This window comes from Procambarus clarkii, chromosome 50 (genome assembly GCF_040958095.1).
Source record: "Procambarus clarkii isolate CNS0578487 chromosome 50, FALCON_Pclarkii_2.0, whole genome shotgun sequence".
NCBI classification, from domain to species: Eukaryota; Metazoa; Arthropoda; class Malacostraca; order Decapoda; family Cambaridae; genus Procambarus; species Procambarus clarkii.
Genome location: NC_091199.1, coordinates 7,207,258 through 7,230,641, shown reverse-complemented (window position 1 = coordinate 7,230,641; position 23,384 = coordinate 7,207,258). Strand labels below are relative to the sequence as shown.

Below are 23,384 nucleotides of genomic sequence, written 5' to 3'. Positions count from 1 at the left end.
ATGAAAAATTTTCTAATCAACAGAAAAATGAGGGCAGTAATCAGTGGCAATGTATCGGACTGGAGATATGTCACGAGTTGAGTACCACAGGGTTCAGTTCTTGCACCAGCAATGTTCATTGTCTACATAACCTACCAGAAGGAATACAGAATTATATGAACATGTTTGCTGATGATACTTACAGTACTAGGGAACATAAGAAACGTAAGAAGATTACGTTGCCCTTCTAGAAGACTTGGACAAAATAAGTGTTAGGAGCACCACTTGGCAAATGGAATTTGTGAACAACTGCCATGTTATGGAACGTGGAATAGGAGAAAATAGATCACACACAATCTACAAATTGTGAAAAAGCGTGAAAAAATTCTGATGAAGATATAGATCTTAGGGGTGGTTCTAGACAAAAAAAATTGTCACCCGAGGACCACATAAAGAACATTGTGCGAGTAGCCTATGCTACGCTTTCCTATTTCAGAATTGTTTTTTAAATACAGTACATAGATGGTAAAAAAAAGAAATTGATGACCAAACCACACACCAGAAGATAAAGAAACGAAGTTTGGTCATCGTATCTTCAGCCATGTCATTGCGACTCATAGTCTGCACTAAAGAAATTCTTCACAACCTTTGTGAGACCAAAGTTAGAATATGCACCGATTGTTGGTGCCCATATCTTAAGAAGCACATCTACAAACTGGAAATGGTGCAAAGATATGCATCTGCTGTAAATGACTTGTAGTACCGAAAGACAAGAACTACGAAGAGAGGCTAGAGGCATTAAATATGCCAAAATTAAAAGATAGAAGAAAAAGAGGTGATATGATCACTAAGTGATCATAGAATTGCCAAGGCCTTAAACTTTAAGAACAAGAGGGCATAGATTTAGCTAGCTAAACAAAGCTGCCAAAGAAATATAAGAAATTTTACTTTTGCAAACAGAGTGGCAGACAGTTTGAACAAGTGAAGTGAGAAAGTGGCAGAGGCCAAAACTGTCAGTAGTTATAAAGTGTTATGATAAGAGTGTTGGAAAGCCGGGACACCATGAGCATAGCTCTCATCCTGTAATTACACTTAGGTAATTACATGCGATCTGTTTATCTGAATGTGTGCAAGCATGCCCTTCTATATCTCTCTCTTGCTTTCTCTCTCCCTCTCTTGCTTTCTATCTCTCTCTCTCTCTCTCTCTCTCTCTTGCTCTCTATATATCTCTCTCTTGCTCGCTCTCTCTCTCTTTCTCGCTCTCTCTCTCTTTCTCTCTTGCTCGCTCTCACTCTCTCTCTCTTGCTCGCTCTCACTCTCTCTCTCGCTCTTGCTCTTCCTCTCTTGCCCTTTCTCTCTCTCTTTCTCAAAACCCATTTACCTGTGTGTGGTCTCTCCTTATCATATAGCCTTTGTGTTCACCCCCCCCCCCCTCCCCACCACCTTCCTCACAGTGCACCTTCACTGAATAATTTATTTATTTATACAGTATTATTATTTTAGTTGAAAAATAGTTTATAAATGGCTTTCAGGACTACATGTCTCTGAGGTCGTGGGAGCCTTGACGCTGGTGTTGGTGTTGGTGTAGCTACTTGGAGGCATTCATGGACCATCACCTTGGTATACTACATGTACCCAGTACACAATGAGCTTTGTACTTGGCAACACCTACTGGACCAGCAGCTGACCTTGCCGTCCTTGGCAACACCTGCTGGACCAGCTACTGACCTTGCCGTCGTTGGCAACACCTGCTGGACCAGCAACTGACCTTACAGTCTTCGGCAACGCCTGCTGGAGCAGCAGCTGACCTTGCCGTCCTTGGCAACACCTGCTGGAGCAGCAGCTGACCTTGCCACTCAATAATGAATGAATTGAGTCATTAGTCATCATCAGCTATTTTTCAGTAGTAACTTTGTTACAACTTTCAAATTGAATATATTTTTCCTATTGATTTACAGTGTACCAATCTGATATATATACTATTTTGCAGCAGGTTAATACTGATGACAGTACAGTAGTGTAATTTTTAGTATTACTACATATAACTTTCAGTATTAATAAATTTAATAATTTGACAGGCAATACTTGCCCAGTGCCTTAAGTCTTTACTTTTTATCTGTATATAAGAATGTTGTTGTAGTTAGTGTTTAAACAAGCTAAGAGGATTAATTAGTATCAATATTATTATATGATCTTTATTTACATTTTCACCTTGAAAAGCAAATAACTCGTATATGTATTACAAAATTTGGTAGATAGTACCGAATTGTACAGTGCACCCTTGATACTCACGACCTGTATAGTTTACCTTAATTTACCTGAGGGTCACTCTCTCTAGTGGCCTCAATGAGTACAGGAAGCAGGCAGCTTGTTAAAGGTCTCCCATTTGTCCTGATGATTTTATCAAGCTGTTTTTATTTTTAATTTAGCATGATTCTGACACTTATGGCTTCGGCAGGTAGGCAGTTCCAGTGGTTCATAACTCTATCTTGAGGTTATCTCGAGATGATTTCGGGGCTTTTCAGTGTCCCCGCGGCCCGGTCCTTGACCAGACCTCCACCCGCAGGAAGCAGCCCATGACAGCTTACTAACACCCAGGTACCTATTTTACTGCTATGTAACAGGGGCATAGGGTGAAAGAAACTCTGCCCATTGTTTCTCGCCGGCGCCTGGGATCGAACCTAGGACCACAGGATCACAAGTCCAGCGTGCTGTCCGCTCGGCTCCCTATGGGCAAAAAATATCCCGTTTTCATTCTTACATTGTGGTTTACCTGAATTTACCCTGAGGGCTACTCTCCCTAGTGTCCTTGATGAGAACAGAAAACTGGCAGGTTGTCAAAGGTCCTCCTATTTACCCTGATGATTTTTTTCCAGCTTTATTTTAAAATTTAACAGTTTTGGCATTTACGGCTGAGGGGGGTAGGCAATTCAATAGATTTATATCCATGGGTAAAATAACTAGTTTGAAGTTTGAAACCTGCTGCTCTTGATCGGTTCAAGAAGGTTTGTTGAGCTTGAATCCATTGCTTTGTTTGTTACAACTGATCTTTTAAAAGAAGTTGTCTGGATAAATATCTTCCTAATTGTTCAGTATTTTAAAAGTTTCAGTGAGATCAGCCATGTCATGTCTGGTTTGCAGTGTTGTTAGGCCTGTGGCCCTCAACTATTCATGGTATAGAGTTGACTTAGTTCAGGAATCCGATTACTTAATTTCCTCTCTGAACCTTAGATTTAGAGTAAAAAATCCAGGTTCTGGAGATGATTGTAGTAAAAGTTAGTTTGTCAGTTCATCACAAAATAATTTTGATAAAATCTTATCTCTATTATTTAAAATAAAAAGTGAGATTCTGTAATCATTTCTAAAATACATATGCATTATTGATCAAGTTTGAAATGTTGTGTACTATAAATTGTACAAGTGGGTTTATGAAAAAAATTTTGAGGCAGTAATAATTTTCCATTACTTTGGACAGGAAGCTATCTTAGCATCATTAGCAAACATGTCAGTATAATTCTGTATTTCATCTGGTAGATTGCTTATGTAGACAATGAACATTACTGATGCAAGAACTGAACCCTGTTGTACTCCACTTGTGACATTTCTCCAGTTGATACATTGCCTCTGATTACTGCCCTCATTTTTTTGTTAGAATTTTTTTTTATCCATTTTAGCTTACCATTGTAACTGTACAATGTTGATAACATTGATTTAAAGTTGGTAACATTAAGTTAACATTGATTGAACATCAATAATTGTTATTCAATGGTAATTCGACATTACTCGAGCATATTCTGCCCAGTGGGAGAGAGAATGAAGGGGGGGGAAAGAGAAAACAGGAGGCACATAGGAGAGAGAAATGGAAAATGGATGAGAATGAAACTGAGGTAGAGAGAGAGAAAAATGGACAAACATGGGCACTGCCAGATATCCCCTCTAGTAACTGTACAAAAACATTAAAACTTTGCAATTCAGAGAGCTTAAATACAATATAATACTGTACATCTCAAAAGTTAAAAAAAAAAAAAAATGGCTTTCTAAATTCATTACAAAATGTTTATACTAGTTATGTTATATATTTAAAAGATAACATGGTTTTCATAATTGTATTTGTTGGTATAAATAAAATATAAATAAACTTAATTGGAAATCTAAACATGCAATCAATTGTAATTTTATGAAAAGAAGTTAGGCCTATTATTTGATTCTTATAAGTAAAAATTAAGACAGCAGGAATTTTATGGTTTAGCAAATCTTATGATATCTAACACCTGACAAGTAATTTATATTATCCGGTTGACAAAATTTTTATTAAAATTTGTAAGCCTATTTGTTTCTGAGGAATAATCAATTCAAATTTGAAAATTAAGAAATACATGACATGTGAAGTTGTTAAAAAGATCCAAGAATATTTATTGGCTGTGGGTGGCTTCGTTGTGTTTGTGACAACTGCTGGTCCAGTGGGGGTTGGCAAACACAGCTGCTGCTAGTTCTGTGGAGGTTACCAAGTACTCAGCTGCTGGTCCAGTGGGGGTTGGCAGACAGGCCCACCCAACTGCTGATACAGGTAGGTCTATGCAACTGATGGTCTAGTGGGGGTTAACCAGGTAGGCTTACATCATCACCAATACTACTACCAATACCAAAGCCCCCAAAAGGCTAGAGAAGCAGAGTTCTGAAAGACATTATAGATAGTTCACCATTAACAGCAATAATTATAATTTGAAAATGGAAAATAGTGTACACGATCAAATAATTTAAATATGAATAGTAATGTTGAGAAATTCAGTGTAATAATATACTGTAATATAAATATTTATAACACAAACATGCCTTCTATACATGTACAGTACTGTATATTAAATCATAGTGTATATACACTGACACACACACACTGTGTGTGTGTGTGTCAGTGTACTCGCCTAATTGTGCTTGCGGGGGTTGAGCTCTGGCTCTTTGGTCCCGTCTCTCAACTATCAATCATTTGGTGTACAGATTCCTGAGCCAACTGGGCTCTATCATATCTACATTTGAAACTGTGTATGGAGTCTGCCTCTACCACATCACTGCCTAATGCATTTCATCTGTTAGTGTGTGTGTGTGTGTTAGTCACTAACCTGGCGACCCTGACCTATAACCTGCTGATGGCAACACCCCCTGCAGTGCTGCCTTCATCTCCAAGTTGAACTGTGCCATTTGACTCGCAGAGATGGATGCTGCTGTCGTGGGGCTCAGGTTCTTGATCTGGGACACTTTAATTACCTGCAGGTGGTGGTATACATTGAGGCACTTGAGCTTACACACAATATCTAAGAGTACAGTATTGTTATTTTTGGAGGACGGGTTGATTTTATACAATAACCACACTTTTAAAGACCCTGCGGTTGTATTTACCACACTGCATCGTGAAACTCATGGCAGTGGATTAAGGCAACAAAAGCATAGCGACAGTAGTGTGAGACTAGGTATTGGCTGCCACTTTTTGGTTGCCATCAAATGCAAATTTGGAGTCCTGAATTACAAAGATAATTATTAGAAACAAAGAATTATCTCAAATTTATTTATAAGGAAAACCAAATAGAGAGAGAAGAGAGAACAACTATATTACAAGACAACATTACAACTATTGATACCTCTCTAACACTGCCACTTTCATTCAGTAACACCACTCACAACTTGCATTTACTGTACTCCCCAATGACAATCTACCACTGAACCACTGTACAGTATTCAAATTTCATCTACCACTGACTTTCTGTACCGATTAATGTCTATACCCTTGAAATGCAGATGGGATACACTCACCTTCAAGGCAATGGGACTGGAACAGACTTGTCTTCAAAATACTGGATCAGAAATACTGCATCTTTAAGACAGAAATTACAACACCAGGCATTAAAAACAATTCTAGAACAAAGTCGACTCTCATACCTGGAACAGTTAATGGCCTCGGAGCTAACAACACCGGGAAACCAGGCATGCCAAGGTGGATCTCATTCAAACCTTTGGAATACGGAACAGTTTGAAGGATGTTGAGCCAAACAATTTCTTCAAAAAGGTCAGATGCAAGTCAAGCTCAGCAAGCCATTGTGGCAGGACTGAAAATAGAGTATATATTTTTCACCACAGGGTTATACATCCTTGGAACCACCAACAGAAAATAAAAAAGGCCAAAAAACTGTTAAATTTTAAAATCCACCAAAAAAAAAAATCATCAGGATAAATGGGGGAACCTTTGACAAGCTGCCAGCTTCCTGTCTTCATCTGGGCCAGTAGCATGTTGGTGGCCCTCGGGTAAATTCAAGCAAGACGCCAGGGCCGGGATAAACTCCCCATCATGACACTGGGCTAGGACACTCACCTTCAAGACACCGGGGCTGGGATAGATTCATCTTCAAGACACTGGTCTACGATAGACTCACCTTCAAGACATTAGGGTCGAGATAGACTCACCTTCAAGATACTGGGGGATACTCACCTTCAAGACACTGGGGCTGGGATAGACCCACCTTCAAGACACTGGGGCTGGGATAGACTCACCTTCAAGACACCGGGGGGAATAGATTGTATGCCAGCTGAGGTCAGACCTGAGAAGGCTCTGTCAGGCATCATGGCCAAGCTCTCTGGGCTGAGACCACCCATCAGGAGTCCCATCTCGCTCACCTGTCAACAGGTAGACCAGCTGTAATTATGTCCAATATGTCCCAACAAGTACACCAGTTTTCTTCTTTATATGGTGTAGACCAGGTATAATTATGTCCTTGTCACCACCTCCCTCACTGTTCCCTCACCCCCACCTTCCCTCTCTCACCCCCCTTCTTTCCTCACCCCACCTTCCCTCCCTCACCCCCCACTTTCCCTTCCTCACACCCCCACCTTCCCTCCCTCACCGTGGCAGGGTCCCAGTACTGGATGTTTCTGTTGTCACTGCTGTAGGCAGCTACAGCTCTGGCGGCCAGGTTGACAGTGCTGTTCTGACCACTACAGTCCAGGATGCCCAAGTACCTCATGGTGTCCCTGGTGACCAGAGAGAGCAGCGTTATTAGTACATGTTACACTTTCACTTGTTACACTTGTAGAAACAGCAGTAGTTGTAGTTTAGTAATAATATAGTTGTACTTTTAGTAACAGTAGGTGCTATAGCAGTATATGTATGCTTCGTAATATGCAATGCTGTACCATGCATACTATGTAATGCTGTAAGCATCAACAGTGTTTGATACGCATAATGATAGTATTATTTGTAACTGGTTTGCTACAACTTTTTATAAATTTACTTCTTATCAACTACCTCATTTCTAGTACAATGAGTTGTATTGACAATATACATGGTAGCAATATTAGACATTGCTCAGCATCAACAGCTGTTTTACAGTATTGAGGACAGGAAAGGTTATATACAGCAACCTCCAAGTCACAATATTCACAAGTTCCTGGATATCACTCGGGATGCTAATGTGAAAACAGAAGGATATAGGACGAGATGTCAAAATAATCATATTTTATCGAGACACACACGACTCCAAAAATAAGTGGGAAAGCCAAATTTTCTGTCATGCTGAAAATTTTAAGAGGAGGTGCACGACTGTAAGCAGGACAAAGCAATTCCGACAGTAAAACACAGATTTTTGTTCCATTAAAAGGCCCATGAGTGAATTGTGTGTGGCCAATACTTAACCTAGTCAGAGGTATTCCTCGCTTCCTGTTATGGTGACAGGAGGAAGGCCATGGGAACAGGTCACATTTGATGATACATAATTTGTAATAGCTTATCAACTACCTCTAACAGATGCAAAATATGCGATGTGAATGACATGAAGTACAGCCAAGGAAGAAATTTGCTTCTGCGATATGAAAGGAACAAACAGCCTCTTTAGCAGCAATATTCAAAGTGTCATAAGAGTCTATACTAATGATTGGAAGCCCAGCAAAACTCGACTGTCTAAAGAGGAATGGCCAAAATAATATCAGGATTAGAAGGGTTAAGAGATTCCAGGGCCATGAAAGCATTGTGACAGTCAACTGATGTACATGGACAAACAATCCCTGGTGTGTGAAAGGTATTAATCTCATAGCATAAAAATTGCATAAAGATCTGCAGAAAGAGGAAACAGCATGCACCACCTTAGTCTTCAACCCAGTTGTAAGCAAGGCACTAGTGTGGGAAAGACAGTGCAAACGTTTTAGGAAAAGGAATTTCAGGACATAAGGGGGTAGGAGCCTTCACTGTACTGGTTAAATCTTTGCATAATTTAACAAATGGCATCCTCCACTGGGGTAAAGTAGGCATAATACAAAGAGACACATTAAAAGCCTGCACTGAGAAGCTTAAAAGTGAGTAATCTGTTTAGTGTAAGACTGGAAAGGATATCCTGGCCCAGGAATGGAAGAAAGAAACCATGCTTGTTTCTCTTATTGGCTATGTTGCTTCATATTTCAGTCTTGAGGTGTCTTAATTTTACTCAGCCTGTCTCCATCTATCATTTAATTTCCTTTTACCTTTGCCTTGGTTTCTGTGTTTCCCTTGATCTTACTCCTCATTCCTTTTCAATTTCCCTGCCTCCCCTTCCCCAACACTAAACACTTTCCCTGCCTTGCCTACCCCCAACACTAAGCTCATACGCACAGAAAAGCAGTCAAGGGGATGGCGTTGATCTGGTCTTGAGTGAGGTAGCACACCACTCGCCCCAGCAGCATCAGGTCCTGTGAAGTCATGTTCGATGTGTTCTTGTACTTGGTTAGTATCTTGTCCCTGAGTGCTGTTATCTGATGGGGAGAGTAAAAGGAGTTGGTGAAAGGCTGAATACGAGAATTGGTGAGAGTGCTGTAGATGGATAAAGCTTAGAAAAATGGATGGTTGAATAAGTAGATAGGTGGATAAGAAAATGGGTGTATAGGTTAGTGTAACAATGAATAAATTGGTGGATTAGTAGGCAGGATGGTAGGTTTGTACACGATTAGCTGACTTATTTTTAAGTTCGTAAGAGTATTGGTTAAGTGAATAAGGGAGTAGGGGAGTAGATGAGTAATTAGATCGAATAGATAGTAAAGTGGGCGAGTAGTTAAGACAGACAAGCAAGAAATTACAGGCAGGCGAGTACCGGGTAGTTAGTAGTAGACCATCGGGCAAGAAAGTAAACAGAAAAGTAGACTTAATTGTTATTTAGAGAAACCAATATCCAATAGTACTCTTATTATTTTAAAAGAATTAGTTTTGTCAGTTATAACTGATCAAATATGTTATATATTCATATAATTTATGTTTCTTATATACAGTATTTGAATATATTGTCTTTGGCATCATAGGTATTCAACAGGATTTGTAGACTTACTTTCACTTCTCCATCTTCGCTCACCCTTCTTATTCCTCTTTTTCAATCAGTCTACTTCCTACCCTCTCTATCCCTTCCCTTCCTCCCTTTTCTGTTCAAGCACTTGGCCTGGTCTTCTTACAGGGTCAGTTTTTGATCCCTGATGGTTCAGGTTGATCACTTTCTCCCCTTCGTTTTCATAGTCCAGCTCTTTGTCTGTCCTCAATATAGTCACTGGTTTACTGTTCTCTTCCCTGATGGTTACAGTCCCTCCCTATTCCCTGTGAACCAACCCTGTTGTACCCACTTACTGCATCATCAGACATTTTTGCCAGCATCTCCTTGGCAGCGGGGGGTGCCCATGAAGTAAAGTTGTTTATGTCGTCCTTGGTGAAGGCTTGGTAGATGTAGCCAAACTTAGTCTGCTCCTCCTGTGTTAGGTTATTCTGGTTTCTCAGCTGCCTCACCTTGTCAGCCAGGACCTGTAGTGAAGTCATGGTTGTAGGTAAAGGATTGCTAATGGGTAAAAACCTGCTTGCTCTCGTGAATGGAGAAATGTCATATTTGAAGGATAAAAATATACCAAACTTGTTTATATGAGAGGATCTTCTTTTGGTAGGCAAGAGAAAAGTTTCTGTATTTAAGGGAAGGTCAGATTTGTGATCAAGGAGAGGCATTTACTCCAGTCTAATGGAAAGTTAATTTTGTGAGGGTCAGTCTTGTAGGTAAGAAAATGTCAGCTCTAGAAAAAAACAGGCTAAAGTTTGTCTTGTCCTATCAGCTATACCCTCCTGACCCATGCCTCACTTACCGTGGCCCTGCCCATGCCATGCCCCACTTACCATAGCGTTTTCCATACCCATGTCCTGGGAGCCGAGTTCTTCCAAATTATCCTTCACATCCTGCAGCTGAAGATTTCTGATCTCTGCAGAAGTCATGACAGCAACTCCCCCACAAGATATTTTGTCACAGGTTGTGGCACCAGTACCTACAGGAAGAGAATGTGAAGGAAGAGTAAAATGTCTATAAAAATAAGAGGAAGTCCAGGAAAACAATAGAAGAGCCAATTGAAAGATGAATCAGAAGAAACCAAAAAGCCAGATGGGAAAACCAGAAGACAATATATGAACAGAAAACAAGAATGCTTTTTTTATCTATAGGGTTATAAACTCATGGAACTGCCTACCCGTCGAAGCCGTAAATGCCAAAACGCTGGTATATGTTAAAAACACTGCTGAATGTTACTATCAGGATAAAAGGAGAGGGGGGCCTTTGACAAGCCACTGGCTTTCTGTCCTCCTTGAGGGCACTAGTGTTAAGAGACCCTCAGGTAAATTATGAGCTAAGTACAAGTAGCTGAGGAAGGTGGAGCAAGAGGGTGGGAAATAGAGAAGATGATTAAGAAGGGTAATAATCATGAAAGTAGCCCCGAGCCCTGAAAGTAGTGTACCGAGAGATTGATTACAATGATAGCCATAGAGTATTGGGGAGAGAAGGTTATTTCTAAAGAAAGCTTTAGCATAAATGGAGTGAAATCCATGTTGGAAAGCATTGTACGTTGACTGCTTCAGGGCTCTTGACTTGGGATCTTTTTTTACCATATACTGTATATGAATGATTTAAATACATTATTGGCCAGCAACACTGCAGAAGATACAAAAATAGGGCACTTAATTCAGAAGAAGACAATATTGCCACTTGAAGATTTAAATAAGCTTTTAAGATGGAGAAAAGTTTGGCAGGTGCAGTTTAATCCTGACAAGTGTGGGGATCTGAGCGTAGGTGACATAAATAGAGTAACCGGATATCAGCTTAAGAGCTATGAAAAGCAGCCCTCTGACTCACCTGCCTGCCTCAGCTTGATGCATCTCTTTGTCTGATCGACGGCGATGCTCTTTCTTTGAAGCATGGCAGCTATCTTACACACATCCTGTAAACATGATGGGTTATTGATGCTGCTTTCTGTAATGGAATTATTATTGGTGCTTCCTTCCATATTGACATTATCATTGGTCAGCCAGATCATATGATAAGATTTGCATATTTTAGCATCCCATCCTCTCTTTCCTTTATCCTCACCACCCAAAATCTCCCACGTCGGTGTGTCCTCTAGTGCATCCTCCTGTTTTGATAGTACTGTACTGTACTATACTGTATAGGAAGGATCAGAACCATAGTACACATATTGACGTACAACGCAATTAGAAAGTAGAAATCGGTACTACTGTATTTAATTTGGGCAAACTGGAAAACGATTTTCTACTTATGTTGCAAAGGCTAACTAAACTAAACTAACCTAGAGTCTACATTAGGCCTCTAGGCCTAATACATGCTATCTGAGGCCTAATATAGTACATGTGTGTGCTATACTAGGCCTAGGAATATTAAAGTTTGTTTTAGCTTAATTTTTTTGGACTATTAAGTGAATAGTACAAAATTCTACAAATTGCATAGTATGTTAATGTTTGTACTATGGTGCACATAGTTACAAACAGTACTATCTAAACGGGAGGATGGGCTGTGTCCTCTCTCTCCAACTTTTCTCTCCATGTCCGTTTGTATTCCTTTTAACAACCTTAATTCCCTCTCCATTCTTCTTCCTTCCTGCCCCCCCCTCTCTTGATTGCCTTTCCTTTATGTTTTCACCACTTTCTCTCGCTCTTCCTCCCCTCTCTCCCTTTCCTTCCCTCTCTCTCTTCCACTCACCCATCCTCAAATTCTCGCTTCCCCCCCCCTACCCCTCACCGGCTGACCATCCTCGAAGGGTGACATCATAATGTTGCAGGACGTAGAGGTGTAGACTTCATCCGGGATCGCCATTAAGTTGGTGCTGGTGAGCATTCCCATGATGCAGCTGACGTCACTTGCGTCCTTCCAGGTGTTGGTGGGCCTGGAAGGTCAGAGGTCACATTGGACTGCAAAGCAGATGAAAGGTCATAGGAAAACAGGAGTAAATATAGTGTGCAACAAGAAAGGTTGGAATGGAGAGGGCTTAAGTGAAAAGATTTTAAACCAATTACAGTGATACCTCGACTTATAATTGTCCCTACTTACGATATTTTCGAGTAACGATGTAAATTTGGTCAGAAAATGCGGCTCGACTTATGATCGTGTTGTCAACTAACAATATTCATCGATACATGTTCGGGTCAACCGAGCCTATGGTTCCTCGTGGCATGGACCGACCTGCCTCAGTTTACCAGAGCTGCCCGCTTAGTGACGATCACGTTTGTAAGAAATTCCATTATTTTGGTAATTTTTATTCTGAACATAAATGTGGGGAAATAAATGGGGAAATTCATTTCGCAAAACGAGCATTTCACATGACGACCTCGGTGCTGGAACTCTAATTGAGGCTCCTTTGTATGTCTTTCTGAAGATGAGGTCTTCATGCATGTATACAATAATACAAGTTGGGGTGCACCAGAGATTTATACAATTGAAGAACTACCTTCTTTTCCTGAAGGTCAAAAGTATGCTTGATTATTCCTAGGGTTTGGTTAGCCTTTTTTTTTTTTTTTTTTTACTGACGCTCCCACCTGTTGTGCAACTTTCAGTCAATGATGGATTCTTACTCTTTGGTCCTTTTTTTCATCACTCTGTTGCAAAGCAATGTTGTTACTTTGGTAGTTATGACATTGTTATGCCCCACATGCAAGGCCATATATTTTCGATATTAAAAAGCATTTACCTGTCTTCTGACCATTGGTGGAGTTCAGAGAGATCTTCTTGTAAGGCCTTAATATTAATTCATTCTCTTCACCTTCAAACATGTGTGTAGGTAATGGGATGTCGTCTAATCTTTCTAGTATGAAGACTCGCGTAGAGTATTCATTAAAAATGTTTGCTGCCCTTTTATTGTCTGTTATAACTTAGTCTCATCTTTTAAGGGTCCTATAGAGTCCTTTGTTTTGCTTTTACAGTACTTCTTATATAGGCATAGAATGACTTTTACAGTACTTCTTATATAGGCATAGAATGACTTTTACAGTACTTCTTATATAGGCATAGAATGACTTTTACAGTACTTCTTATATAGGCATAGAATGACTTTTACAGTACTTCTTATATAGGCATAGAATGACTTTTACAGTACTTCTTATATAGGCATAGAATGACTTTTACAGTACTTCTTATATAGGCATAGAATGACTTTGGATCTTTATGTTTTGGTCAAGTTTTCTTTCAGTCAGTTGGCTGACCTGATTTCCTGAGTGGCTGAATTAAATGCCCTTCTATATATCTCATAATCTATTATGTTTATTTTATGCCTTCTTCAGGGGCGGTTATCTTTTTTTTTTATTATTGTATTTATATACAAAAGTTCTTACATTCTTGTAAAGCCACTAGCACGCATAGCGTTTCGGGCAGGTCCTTAATCTTAATTTTTTCCCCGGAATACAACCCGCCAAATCGTTTAATAACCAAGTACCCATTCACTGCTGGGTGAACAGGCTACAGTTAAGGATTGGCACCCGGTCAATCCTTCCTGGCCAGGATACAAACCTAGGCCAAAGCAATCACGAAGTGCCGGGCGAGTGTCTTACCACTGTGCCATGGGGGACTGGTTTTTACTACCCATGTCATCCGTCTAGTTCCCTTTCTTTTCTTTCTCACTTTTGGCACATTTTTTATGAGTTCAGTGATGATCTTTAAATTTTCTCAAGATGCTTCCATGCCATAGTTGCCAATTTTTTCCTTCAAGAAGGTGTTTCGCAATTCCTCTCTCATTTCTTGATGAGAAATGAAGGTAATTGAGGGTAATCTTGAAAGTCATCATCCTGGATCTTTACATGGGTTTTTGTAATCCATCTTTGAATACTGCAGTGTGGTTACACAATGGGGTGAACTTTTCCCCTACCTGAATCTGATAAATGATGCCCTCTTCTGATGTTGGCACTAGATCTAGAATGCTGTTTCCTCAGTTAGGCTCAGACACAATGTATGAGAAAGGAGTACTGTGACAGGTCAAGAAATTATTGTTCTTCTGCTTCTGATGTTAGGATTTACCCAAACTATTGTCTTGTGATTAAAGTCACTCATTATGAGAGTTTGGGTTTCTGATGCCACATTGATCACATTTTGCAGATCAGTAACTTCCTCTGCTGCTGCTACTGTCAGGCCTGTAGCATATTCCCATTGTCCATTTGTTACCATCTTGACCTTAGAATGTTGCACCATACAGACTGAGGATCTCATGGTATTCAGTTCCTCACTGGTGGTTGCATTCAGGTCCTCTTTCACATTTCACCACCTGCTCTTGTAGTTCTGTCTTTTCTGAGTGGTGGTAGTATTAGGCATCCATCAGTTTCAGGAGTCTATGGAGTTGCACTCTGGTTGTCGCTCTGGAGTGGCCTCTCCAGGGCGCAAAGCAAGGGTGGATTGATATGGGGGGAGAAGCTGTCACCCATGCAACAGGTCCCCCTTCTCCACGGCACTGAAAGCCTCCAATGCAAAGGCAAACTCCAATACGATTGGTTCCAGCACCGTCACAGGAACTGTCAGAGGGGCTCCAGCTCTGGAGTTTACCTCGAAATTGGTGAAAGAAGGCACAGGGACTCCAAACCCGGATGGTAGATGGTGGATGGTATCATATTTATTAAATATAAAGTCAAGGGTTCACTGAACTCATGCATACATGCTTGCTTGGCTTTAATTTTTCTTTCTGTATGCTATACAATAACTTGTGGAATGATTTTACATATGATCATGCTTGGGAGCTATGTTTAGGAATGATTTAACTTTTATACAGCTACCATGTAAACAACCTTACCCCCTTACCCTTTGACACTGATGAGCATCTGACCAATCTGTTGCTGCTGCGACTGGTCGAGGCATGGAGGCACCGGGCTTATGAAGGCTTTCTGTGGACAGGTGCAAACAAGATGTATTGTTCTTCCAAAATTAAATATGAAAATGTTTTTTGCCATTAAATGTTACAGTTGCGCTCAAATGCATTTATGGCATTGAGTACAGGATGACCGGCTCTATCAGTGAGCAGACATGAGTATGCCCTGGGTGAGCAGACATGAGTATACCCTGGGTGAGCAGACATGGGTATGACCTGGGTGAGCAGACATGAGTATGCCCTGGGTGAGGTGACAATGAAACTTAACACTGAAGGATTGTCATCTCTGACAGAGTGAAAAAAAACTAGGAAAGGAAAACAGTTGAATCAAACCCCATGTATGGATCCAAGTATAAATTTGAACTTGCCCAGGAGTTTAGAAAAACATCATACACGTCGATTAATGATTCAAGTGTGGTAGCCCAGTAGATGTGTCCAGCTTCAATGAAGCACAATGGTTCTATATAACACACAAGCACAGTGAGAAACACAGGCATCAGGGAAACTAAAGGATAAACTAAAACACTGACAAACTAACCTGCAGACGCTTGAGAAACTCTGACGAGGCAAACTCGTCCATTTTCTTCATGTTATCCGGACTGAGGTCAAATGCACACATACCCAGCAAGTTTAACTCACATATTCCCAGTTTAGCTCCTGCTGCACTCATCTGCAGGCGAAGAAAAATAAGAAGAATTAACACTGCTTATTTGCTTTTTATTTCTTCCCGTCTCTATCCATTTAATTATAACTTACATTTTTGAATTAGCTTTGTTTGCCCCTTGCATCTATGCATTCTCCACATCTATGCTTTTATTTGTACAAGTGTAATTACACTTAGGTAAGTAATTACCTAAGTGTAATTACCTAAGTGTAGTTACAGGATGAGAGCTACGCTCGTGGTGTCCCGTCTTCCCAGCACTCTTTGTCATATAATGCTTTGAAACTACTGACGGTCTTGGCCTCCACCACCTTCTCACTTAACTTGTTCCAACCGTCTACCACTCTATTTGCGAAGGTGAATTTTCTTATATTTCTTCGGCATCTGTGTTTAGCTAGTTTAAATCTATGACCTCTTGTTCTTGAAGTTCCAGGTCTCAGGAGTGTGTGTGTGTGTGTGTGTGTGTGTGTGTGTGTGTGTGTGTGTGTGTGTGTGTGTGTGTGTGTGTGTGTGTGTGTGTGAGAGAGCTTACCATGTCACCGACAATAGAATTAATGAAGAGTCGCCTGCCATCCTGAGGGATGGTGGAGAGGATGTTCATCTTGCACATCTGCATCAACAGGACCTGCTTCATCTCCCTGGTCATCACTTGCAGGGCAATATTCCTGATGAGATGAGAGAGAGAACACAAGAGATAATCATTTAATTAATGGCCAAGATGCAGGACCCAAGAAACATAGGGTAGTATATATGGGTACTCATCGAGTTGTCTCGCCTAGTTGTGCTTGCGGGGGTTGAGCTTTGGCTCTTTGGTCCCGCCTCTCAATCGTCAATCAACTGGTATACAGATTCCTGAGCTCTATCATGTCTACATTTGAAACTGTGTATGGAGTCAGCCTCCTTCCTAGTGCATTCCATTTATTAACTACTCTGACACTGAAAAAATTCTTTCCAATGTCTTCGTGGCTCATTTGGGTGCCAAGTTTCCACCTGTGTCCCCTTGTTCGTATTCCACCCCTTGCTGAAGAATTTGTCTTTGCCCACCTGTCAATTCCCCTGAGAATCTTGTAGGTGGTTATCATGTCTTCCCTTACTCTTCCTGTCTTCCAGGGATGTGAGTTTCAGCTCCCTTAGCCTTTCCTCATAGCTCATACCTCTCAGTTCCCAAGGACGAGTCTGGTGGCATACCGCTGAATCTTCTCCAACTATGAATACATCTGGGTAAATACATCTGCACGTACATGCTAAACAAAACTTGATATAAAAACACAGTCTTCAGGAATGTGTACAAGGAACCATTCAGAACCCTCTACATATGACTGCTGTACATACATACAGTACATTCATAAACACATATGTATGTGTGTATGTGTAACTAGGTGAGTACATAAAATAAACACTCACTCACTCTCATGGCTGAGTGGACAGCACTTTGGGGTTGTAGTCCTAAGGGCTCGGGTTTGATTCATGGCGGAGACGGAAACAAATTGGCAGTTTCTTTCACCTTGGTGTGTCTGTTCCCCTAGCAGTAAATAGGTACCTGGGAGTTAGACAACTGCTATTGGCTGCTTCCTGAGAATGTGTGTGCGTGTGTGTGTGTGTTAGAAAGAAATATATGCAGTAAACATAATAGAGAAAAATAAATGGGTTAGAAAGGCAGGGTCCAAGAGCTAATAGCTTGATTCTATAGTTACAAATATTAAATACACACACTGTATATATATTCGTGGTGGCCTTAACCATTGTCCTCATCTGCCCGTGCATAATCTCACTCAGTCTGCAGGTGACTACAGGTGACTAGAGGAAGCAAACAGAGCCTCTAAATTAGGCTCACACACTTGTTCATGAGAAGACTTATCAGATGCTTGATGATCATACATAGCTCAGGGTAAGAGACAAGATTTCTTCAGGCTCGGTGCCTTATCTTCAGTTGATGCACCTATCATGTCCTTCCTTTACACATGTGCATATTTATATATATTACCAATTCTGTAATTTTATCTCTATTCATTATTAGCAGCATGTTCAATTTGAAGGTACAGTTCGTTCTTTAAGCACTGATGGCCTAGTTGAGTGTAGAAATTATTTTATATTTATAGAGCCTTGTTGTTTATGCACTGGAACGTGCCACAAAATAAAAGTCATTGTGTTACATTTGGGGCTGATGGTTCCTGAGAACATATGTAAAAGTAGACGACATTCGTCTTGTTTGTTGCGCTCCATCTAGTGTCAAAAGAGCCATTCACGAGCCGTAAGAATGTAAGAGCACTTTTCAATGCAAGAGCAGTAAGTAGAATGAGCTAAATGGGGAGGTAGTAGAGGCTACATCCATACATTGTTTAAAAAGGAGACAGTGTAATGAGAAACAACAGGACCAGAATAAAAGATGCCATTGCAATTGGTGACTAGAGACTGATAGATGGGGGTTCAGAAGCAGATGCTCACTCTAAGCACATATAGATGAATGCACAATTCATAGAATACAGTGAGAACAAGGCAGTATTGTAAACCCTCCTGTAGACTCACCCCATGTCGACGATGACACACGAGGGTATGGTTGCCATATCATTCAGGAAGAGCTGCTGGCCAATATCTGTCAGGGATTTGAGGCCGGTTGGCAAGTCCGTTTTGGCCCAGTCCAACAGCTTGTCTCTGAACACTCGGCACTGTTGGCAGAAAAGGGGAAACGACACATGTTTGTAGAGTAGGAAAAAGTGAGACACACGTTAACGATTCGTGGCTGTAGAGGAAGAGTGGAATAGGAGAGCAACATACTGGTATAACCTTGTGCACTAATATTCAGTCTAGCACAAGATGATGCTGGTCTTTGGTAATGGAATGGAAACCTGGAAAATAAGACTTCTGAATTAAGACTGCCTTGAGGATGTTATAGATAAATGGAAAGCTTTCCTCAATAAAAACTTGTCACAATCATAAAAAATTAAAACAATGCAGATGCAGTAAAAAAATATGTATAATTTTGGAATCTGTTAACACAATACAGCATAAAATAAATGATTATCATGTACATGTGCCAAAGCAATATTTTGGACTAGTGTATGGGAAAGACTGGGGGTGGAAATTGGTTCCCATTATTATAGAAAACATTTATATGGGGTAGATTACATTTTTATAGATTTCTGAAGATATGAATTTTAATAAAAGCAGGTGGAATTATTGGAAAGAAACTGAGGATAGTTAAAATATAATTATCTGGTTGTTTTTCATTTTGAATTTTGTGCAGTATTGCTCACTTTTTTTTTTGGGGGGAGGGGGGGAAGGGATCATGGGCCAAACTGGAGACGAGATTGACAACTGAGCATAAAGTTACACTGGTGGCCATTCATCCTATGATGGGAAGTAAAAACAATTTGAATTGTATCTTCTATACTGTAATATGATTGCAATTTAATTTATAGAATTTTTATGGATCAATGCACTACTAGACCTAAATGTTTGGGTTGTATTAACACAAATATCCATATTTTAAACAAAAATCTAAGTTTTTTTTTTACAATTTGAAAAGTGTTATTTTTATTACTGATGAATGGTACAGAAGTGCGAGATGGGTTTTTTATTGAACATTATATACAATGTAAAATATGAAATATACTGTACTCACAGCTGCCAAAGATAGAGGTTTGCCCGTCGCCTTGATAGCCTCAAACGTCTTGAAGAGGTCACTTGGAGCCACTCTCCGGGCATCGGTGGCACTCATGCAGGGCAGGAAGTTTACACCTTGTTTGATCATGTCGACGGTGAGGTTACCTGTGCCTCCAAATGTCACATTGGCCCCCCGCAGACACTGTGGGGAGGGAGGAAATTGTTCTCTGTGGTAATGCTTGGATACAAAAAGAAAGGAGTTTGATTGTGTAATTACCTAGTCCCGTCTTTACTATAATCTTTTGTCATATGACGCATTGAAACTTCCAATTTAACAATCAATGCTGTTAATACTAGCAAGCAGCACACTACAGGCACTATAGTTGGGAGATTTTGTCTATCTTACTATTTTGTATTTGCCAAGACAAATACAAAACAGGTTACCCTGAGGTTACCTTGAAATGGTTTTGGGGCTTAACGTCCCCGTGGCCCGGTCCTTGATCAGGCCCCAGGGGTGGAGATGATAATGCTTCTGACGTAGGATTAAGTCTGTGCGTTGCTGAAGGAGCAAAGAATTCTCTGAGAAACATCATCTCTAATTTTAATGATATCTTCCATCTACCTCTCTCTCTTTGCAGTGTTTCCTGTTACAATTTTGCAAGTTGTGATCATGTCTTCTGATGGATCACCAATCACACAGGATACACTAAATGGATAACCAACAACACAGATCTCACCCGATGGATAACCAACCATGCTGGGACTCGATGGATAACCAACAATGCGGGACTCAATGGATAACCAACCATGCGGGACTCGATAGATAACCCACCACGCGGGACTTACTGGAAGGGAATAGGGTGACATATCCTTGGCAAGTAGCGCTAGGGTATTTGAGCTAAGGCTCCCAATCTTCTTGGTAGAGGCATACTCCTTGAAGAACGGGGCATATGGGGGCAGGTCTGTGGCTGCCACCTGAGGGAACAAGAAATGGTCAAGTGAGTCATTTACCTGTAGATTGACTGAATGATTAGTTAATGTCTAGAAGTTTGCAAAGATATTTTAGTATGTAATATTGGCTAATTTAAAGATAACACTCAATTATATGAATGGAAAGATGCTGAAAAACAAATTGTGGCATCATTAAAACAAAGTTGTTATGTACAGCCATCAGAGGAAATATCAACATGTAAATCTTAAATTAAACTCAATATACAGCTGTATATACAATATACAGCTGTATATGCAAAAGAAAAAAAAAGGACACTACAATCCTGAACCTTTTCTTCAAGAAACCCGCTCCCATACCACACAGACATACCCCTTCACCCTACACACACACACACACACACATGCAGTAGCTTCAAAGGGTTATATGACAAAGAGTGCTGGGTAGATGGGACACCATGAGCATAGCTCTCGCCCTGTAACTACACTTAGGTAATTAAACTTAGGCAATTACACACACACACACCACACATCTGTAGATATGATAGAGCCCAGTAGGCTCAGGAACCTGTACACTAGTTAATTGACAGTTGAGAGGTGGGACCAAAGAGCCAGAGCTCAATCCCCGCAAGCACAACTAGGTAAGTACACATATATACACACACACACACACACAAACAAACAAACAACAACAAACTGGAAAAGGTGCAAAGACATGCCACTAAGTGGCTTCCAGAACTGAAGAAAAAGAGCTATGAGGAGAGATTAGAGGCATTAAATATGCAAAACTAGAAGATCTAGAAGAAAAAGAGGCGATATGATCACTACGTAGAAAATAGTAACAGGAATCGATAAAATTGATAGGGAATTCCTGAGACCTGGAACTTCAAGAACAAGAGGTCATAGATTTAAACTAATAAAACAAAGCTGCCAGAGACATATAAGGAAATTCACTTTTGTAAACAGAGTGGTAGACGGCTGGAACAAGTTATGTGAGAGGGTGGTGGAGGCCAAAACTGTCAGTAATGACAAAACCTTCAGTAATTTCAAAGCGTTATATGACAAAGTACTGGGAAGACGGGACACCACGAGTGTAGCTCTTATCCTGTAACTACATTTAGGTAATTACACACACACGCAAATACATCCACCCACCCTATACATATGCACATACATTGGCCCAACCTACAAACACACGCAAACTCATAATCTCTCCACATGCACTCACACATCCCCTCCATCATACACACATGCACACAAATCCTCCCACCCCACACACACACACACACACACACACACACACATCCTGTCCACCATACACACACACATACACAAACACATCCCCATATATACACACCCTACATACACATGCCCCCACATCCCCCCACCCCTACATCCTCTCAATAAACACATATAACCTCCTCCCTCAATACACACAGCAGGTGCAGTCCAAGAGCTAATAGTTCGATTCTGCAAGCACAAATAGTAAATGCACACACACAAATACACACACACACCCAAGGATAGGGTCAAGTTAGGTATTTTAGTTCTTTCTGCAACTGTTTTGTCTGCCTTACATTGGTGAAGGATTTAGAGGCGAGATTCAAACATAGGTAGAAAGGGAAGCACTGTTCAGGAGAAGTTTGAACATCATCAGTTGTGAGTCATGTATAAAGTGTTTGGACATTTATAAATATGGGGTTTGGTGGTTGTATTAACAAGCATGTATACATTATTAATGAGGGCAGGCTGATGTTTAATGAAGTAAAATATAAGGGACTATACACCAAAGTAACGGGTGTATGGTAGAGTGTGAATTTGTAAATCAAAGAGACACCATTTGCAGAAACTCGGAAGCCTTGTAAACATTGCAGGAAGTGACACTGCAAGCAGCTACTTCACAGGAACCAGCAAGTATACTAGCTGTTAGAAAGGAAAATAACAATAGTAGTAGTAAATATTACAGTGCAGGAAGAACCCAAACAGGAATAGAGAGCAAAAGACAGCAGCAGCACCTGAATACTAACCTTATTTTCTAAACCCAGTTGTACAAGTGTGGAGACTATGAGTGAGAATTCAGAGCAGGAAATGAAGTTTAAAATAACGTACACAAAGCTAATGAACAAATGGAATTAATTGCTCGAAATGCTGTGCGTATTAGTGGCTTTAGGCATAGTATGTACTAACTCTATCTAAAAATCCAACAGTCTGTTTTAACTCATTTTGTATGCATGTACCTGTACATTTACCTGAATAAATATTATTATTATTATAACTAAGTGATGAGGGGGAGGAAGACTTCATGCATAGTTTCTAATGTAAATATGGTAGTGCACAATAAGTTCTAGAACCTGTGCAAAAACAGTTTATTGATGATCCATAGGCAGGACCAAAGAACTGAAACTCAAATCACTTGCAAGCACAATTAGGAAAGTACACATGTGTCTGAAGTAATAGATCTTGGTGTACAAACATTTATACCTGTTTGTAACATGGTTGGCAGATATCAGATAGGAATTGCGCTCCTGCTTCAAGCGTTACTCTATATTTCAAAACATATACCAGTATTCACAAAAAATCACCTGTGACATAATGGTGTCGATTTGTAAAGTTGACAATGGCTGACGTGTCATCTGGGCCTTGTCGACAACCTGCTTCCACACTGTATTGTTGAGAGTCTTGAGGTAGATGGGATCAATACGAGGCTTCAGGGACTCAATAAACTTACTCAGTGTGAACACCCCACCAACAAGAGCCGTTGCCATGTTGGCCTTCAGCAGTGCATTTATCTGGAAGTTGAGGATGGAACGTTCCATTTGGTAAGCATGGTATTGATACAGCACGGCATAGACAGCATGGCGTAGACACAGAGGAAGGAAGATAGTATGAGGTTACAAGATGACCTAGACAAACTGAATGAATGGTTCAACAAATGACTACTAAAGTTCAACCCAATTAAATGTAAGGTAATGAAACTAGGCAGTGGAAACAGGAGGCCAGACACAGGATACCGAATGGGATATGAAGTCCTTCA

General features: G+C 40.4%; 2 protein-coding genes across 9 annotated transcripts in view; one reads left to right on the top strand and one right to left on the bottom strand.

Moving 5' to 3' along the window:
* Positions 1–4,122, top strand: part of LOC123772647 (uncharacterized) — a 31,884-nt gene extending 27,762 nt beyond the window's left edge. For all 4 annotated transcript variants that reach the window (XM_069303424.1, XM_069303422.1, XM_069303425.1 and 1 more), the window contains one exon: positions 1,512–4,122. In XM_069303424.1, coding sequence (XP_069159525.1) covers positions 1,512–1,567 — 56 coding nt within the window. In that variant the 3' untranslated portion in view covers positions 1,568–4,122. The remainder of the gene's footprint in view (positions 1–1,511) is intronic.
* The window catches only part of LOC123772646 (uncharacterized), a 46,922-nt gene continuing 27,606 nt past the window's right edge, over positions 4,069–23,384 (bottom strand). For 4 of the 5 annotated variants that reach the window (XM_069303419.1, XM_069303420.1, XM_045765901.2 and 1 more), the window contains 16 exons: positions 22,933–23,139; positions 20,249–20,377; positions 19,422–19,604; positions 18,326–18,465; positions 16,332–16,464; positions 15,677–15,808; positions 15,072–15,154; positions 12,036–12,180; positions 11,136–11,220; positions 10,133–10,278; positions 9,602–9,772; positions 8,606–8,745; positions 6,870–6,996; positions 6,520–6,642; positions 5,097–5,241; positions 4,069–4,654 (listed from right to left, as the gene is read on the bottom strand). In XM_069303419.1, coding sequence (XP_069159520.1) covers positions 4,593–4,654; positions 5,097–5,241; positions 6,520–6,642; positions 6,870–6,996; positions 8,606–8,745; positions 9,602–9,772; positions 10,133–10,278; positions 11,136–11,220; positions 12,036–12,180; positions 15,072–15,154; positions 15,677–15,808; positions 16,332–16,464; positions 18,326–18,465; positions 19,422–19,604; positions 20,249–20,377; positions 22,933–23,139 — 2,151 coding nt within the window. In that variant the 3' untranslated portion in view covers positions 4,069–4,592. Of the gene's footprint in view, positions 4,655–5,096; positions 5,242–5,910; positions 6,078–6,519; positions 6,643–6,869; positions 6,997–8,605; positions 8,746–9,601; positions 9,773–10,132; positions 10,279–11,135; positions 11,221–12,035; positions 12,181–15,071; positions 15,155–15,676; positions 15,809–16,331; positions 16,465–18,325; positions 18,466–19,421; positions 19,605–20,248; positions 20,378–22,932; positions 23,140–23,384 lie in introns of those variants that run through there. The other variant, XR_011222509.1, reaches the window with a different exon arrangement.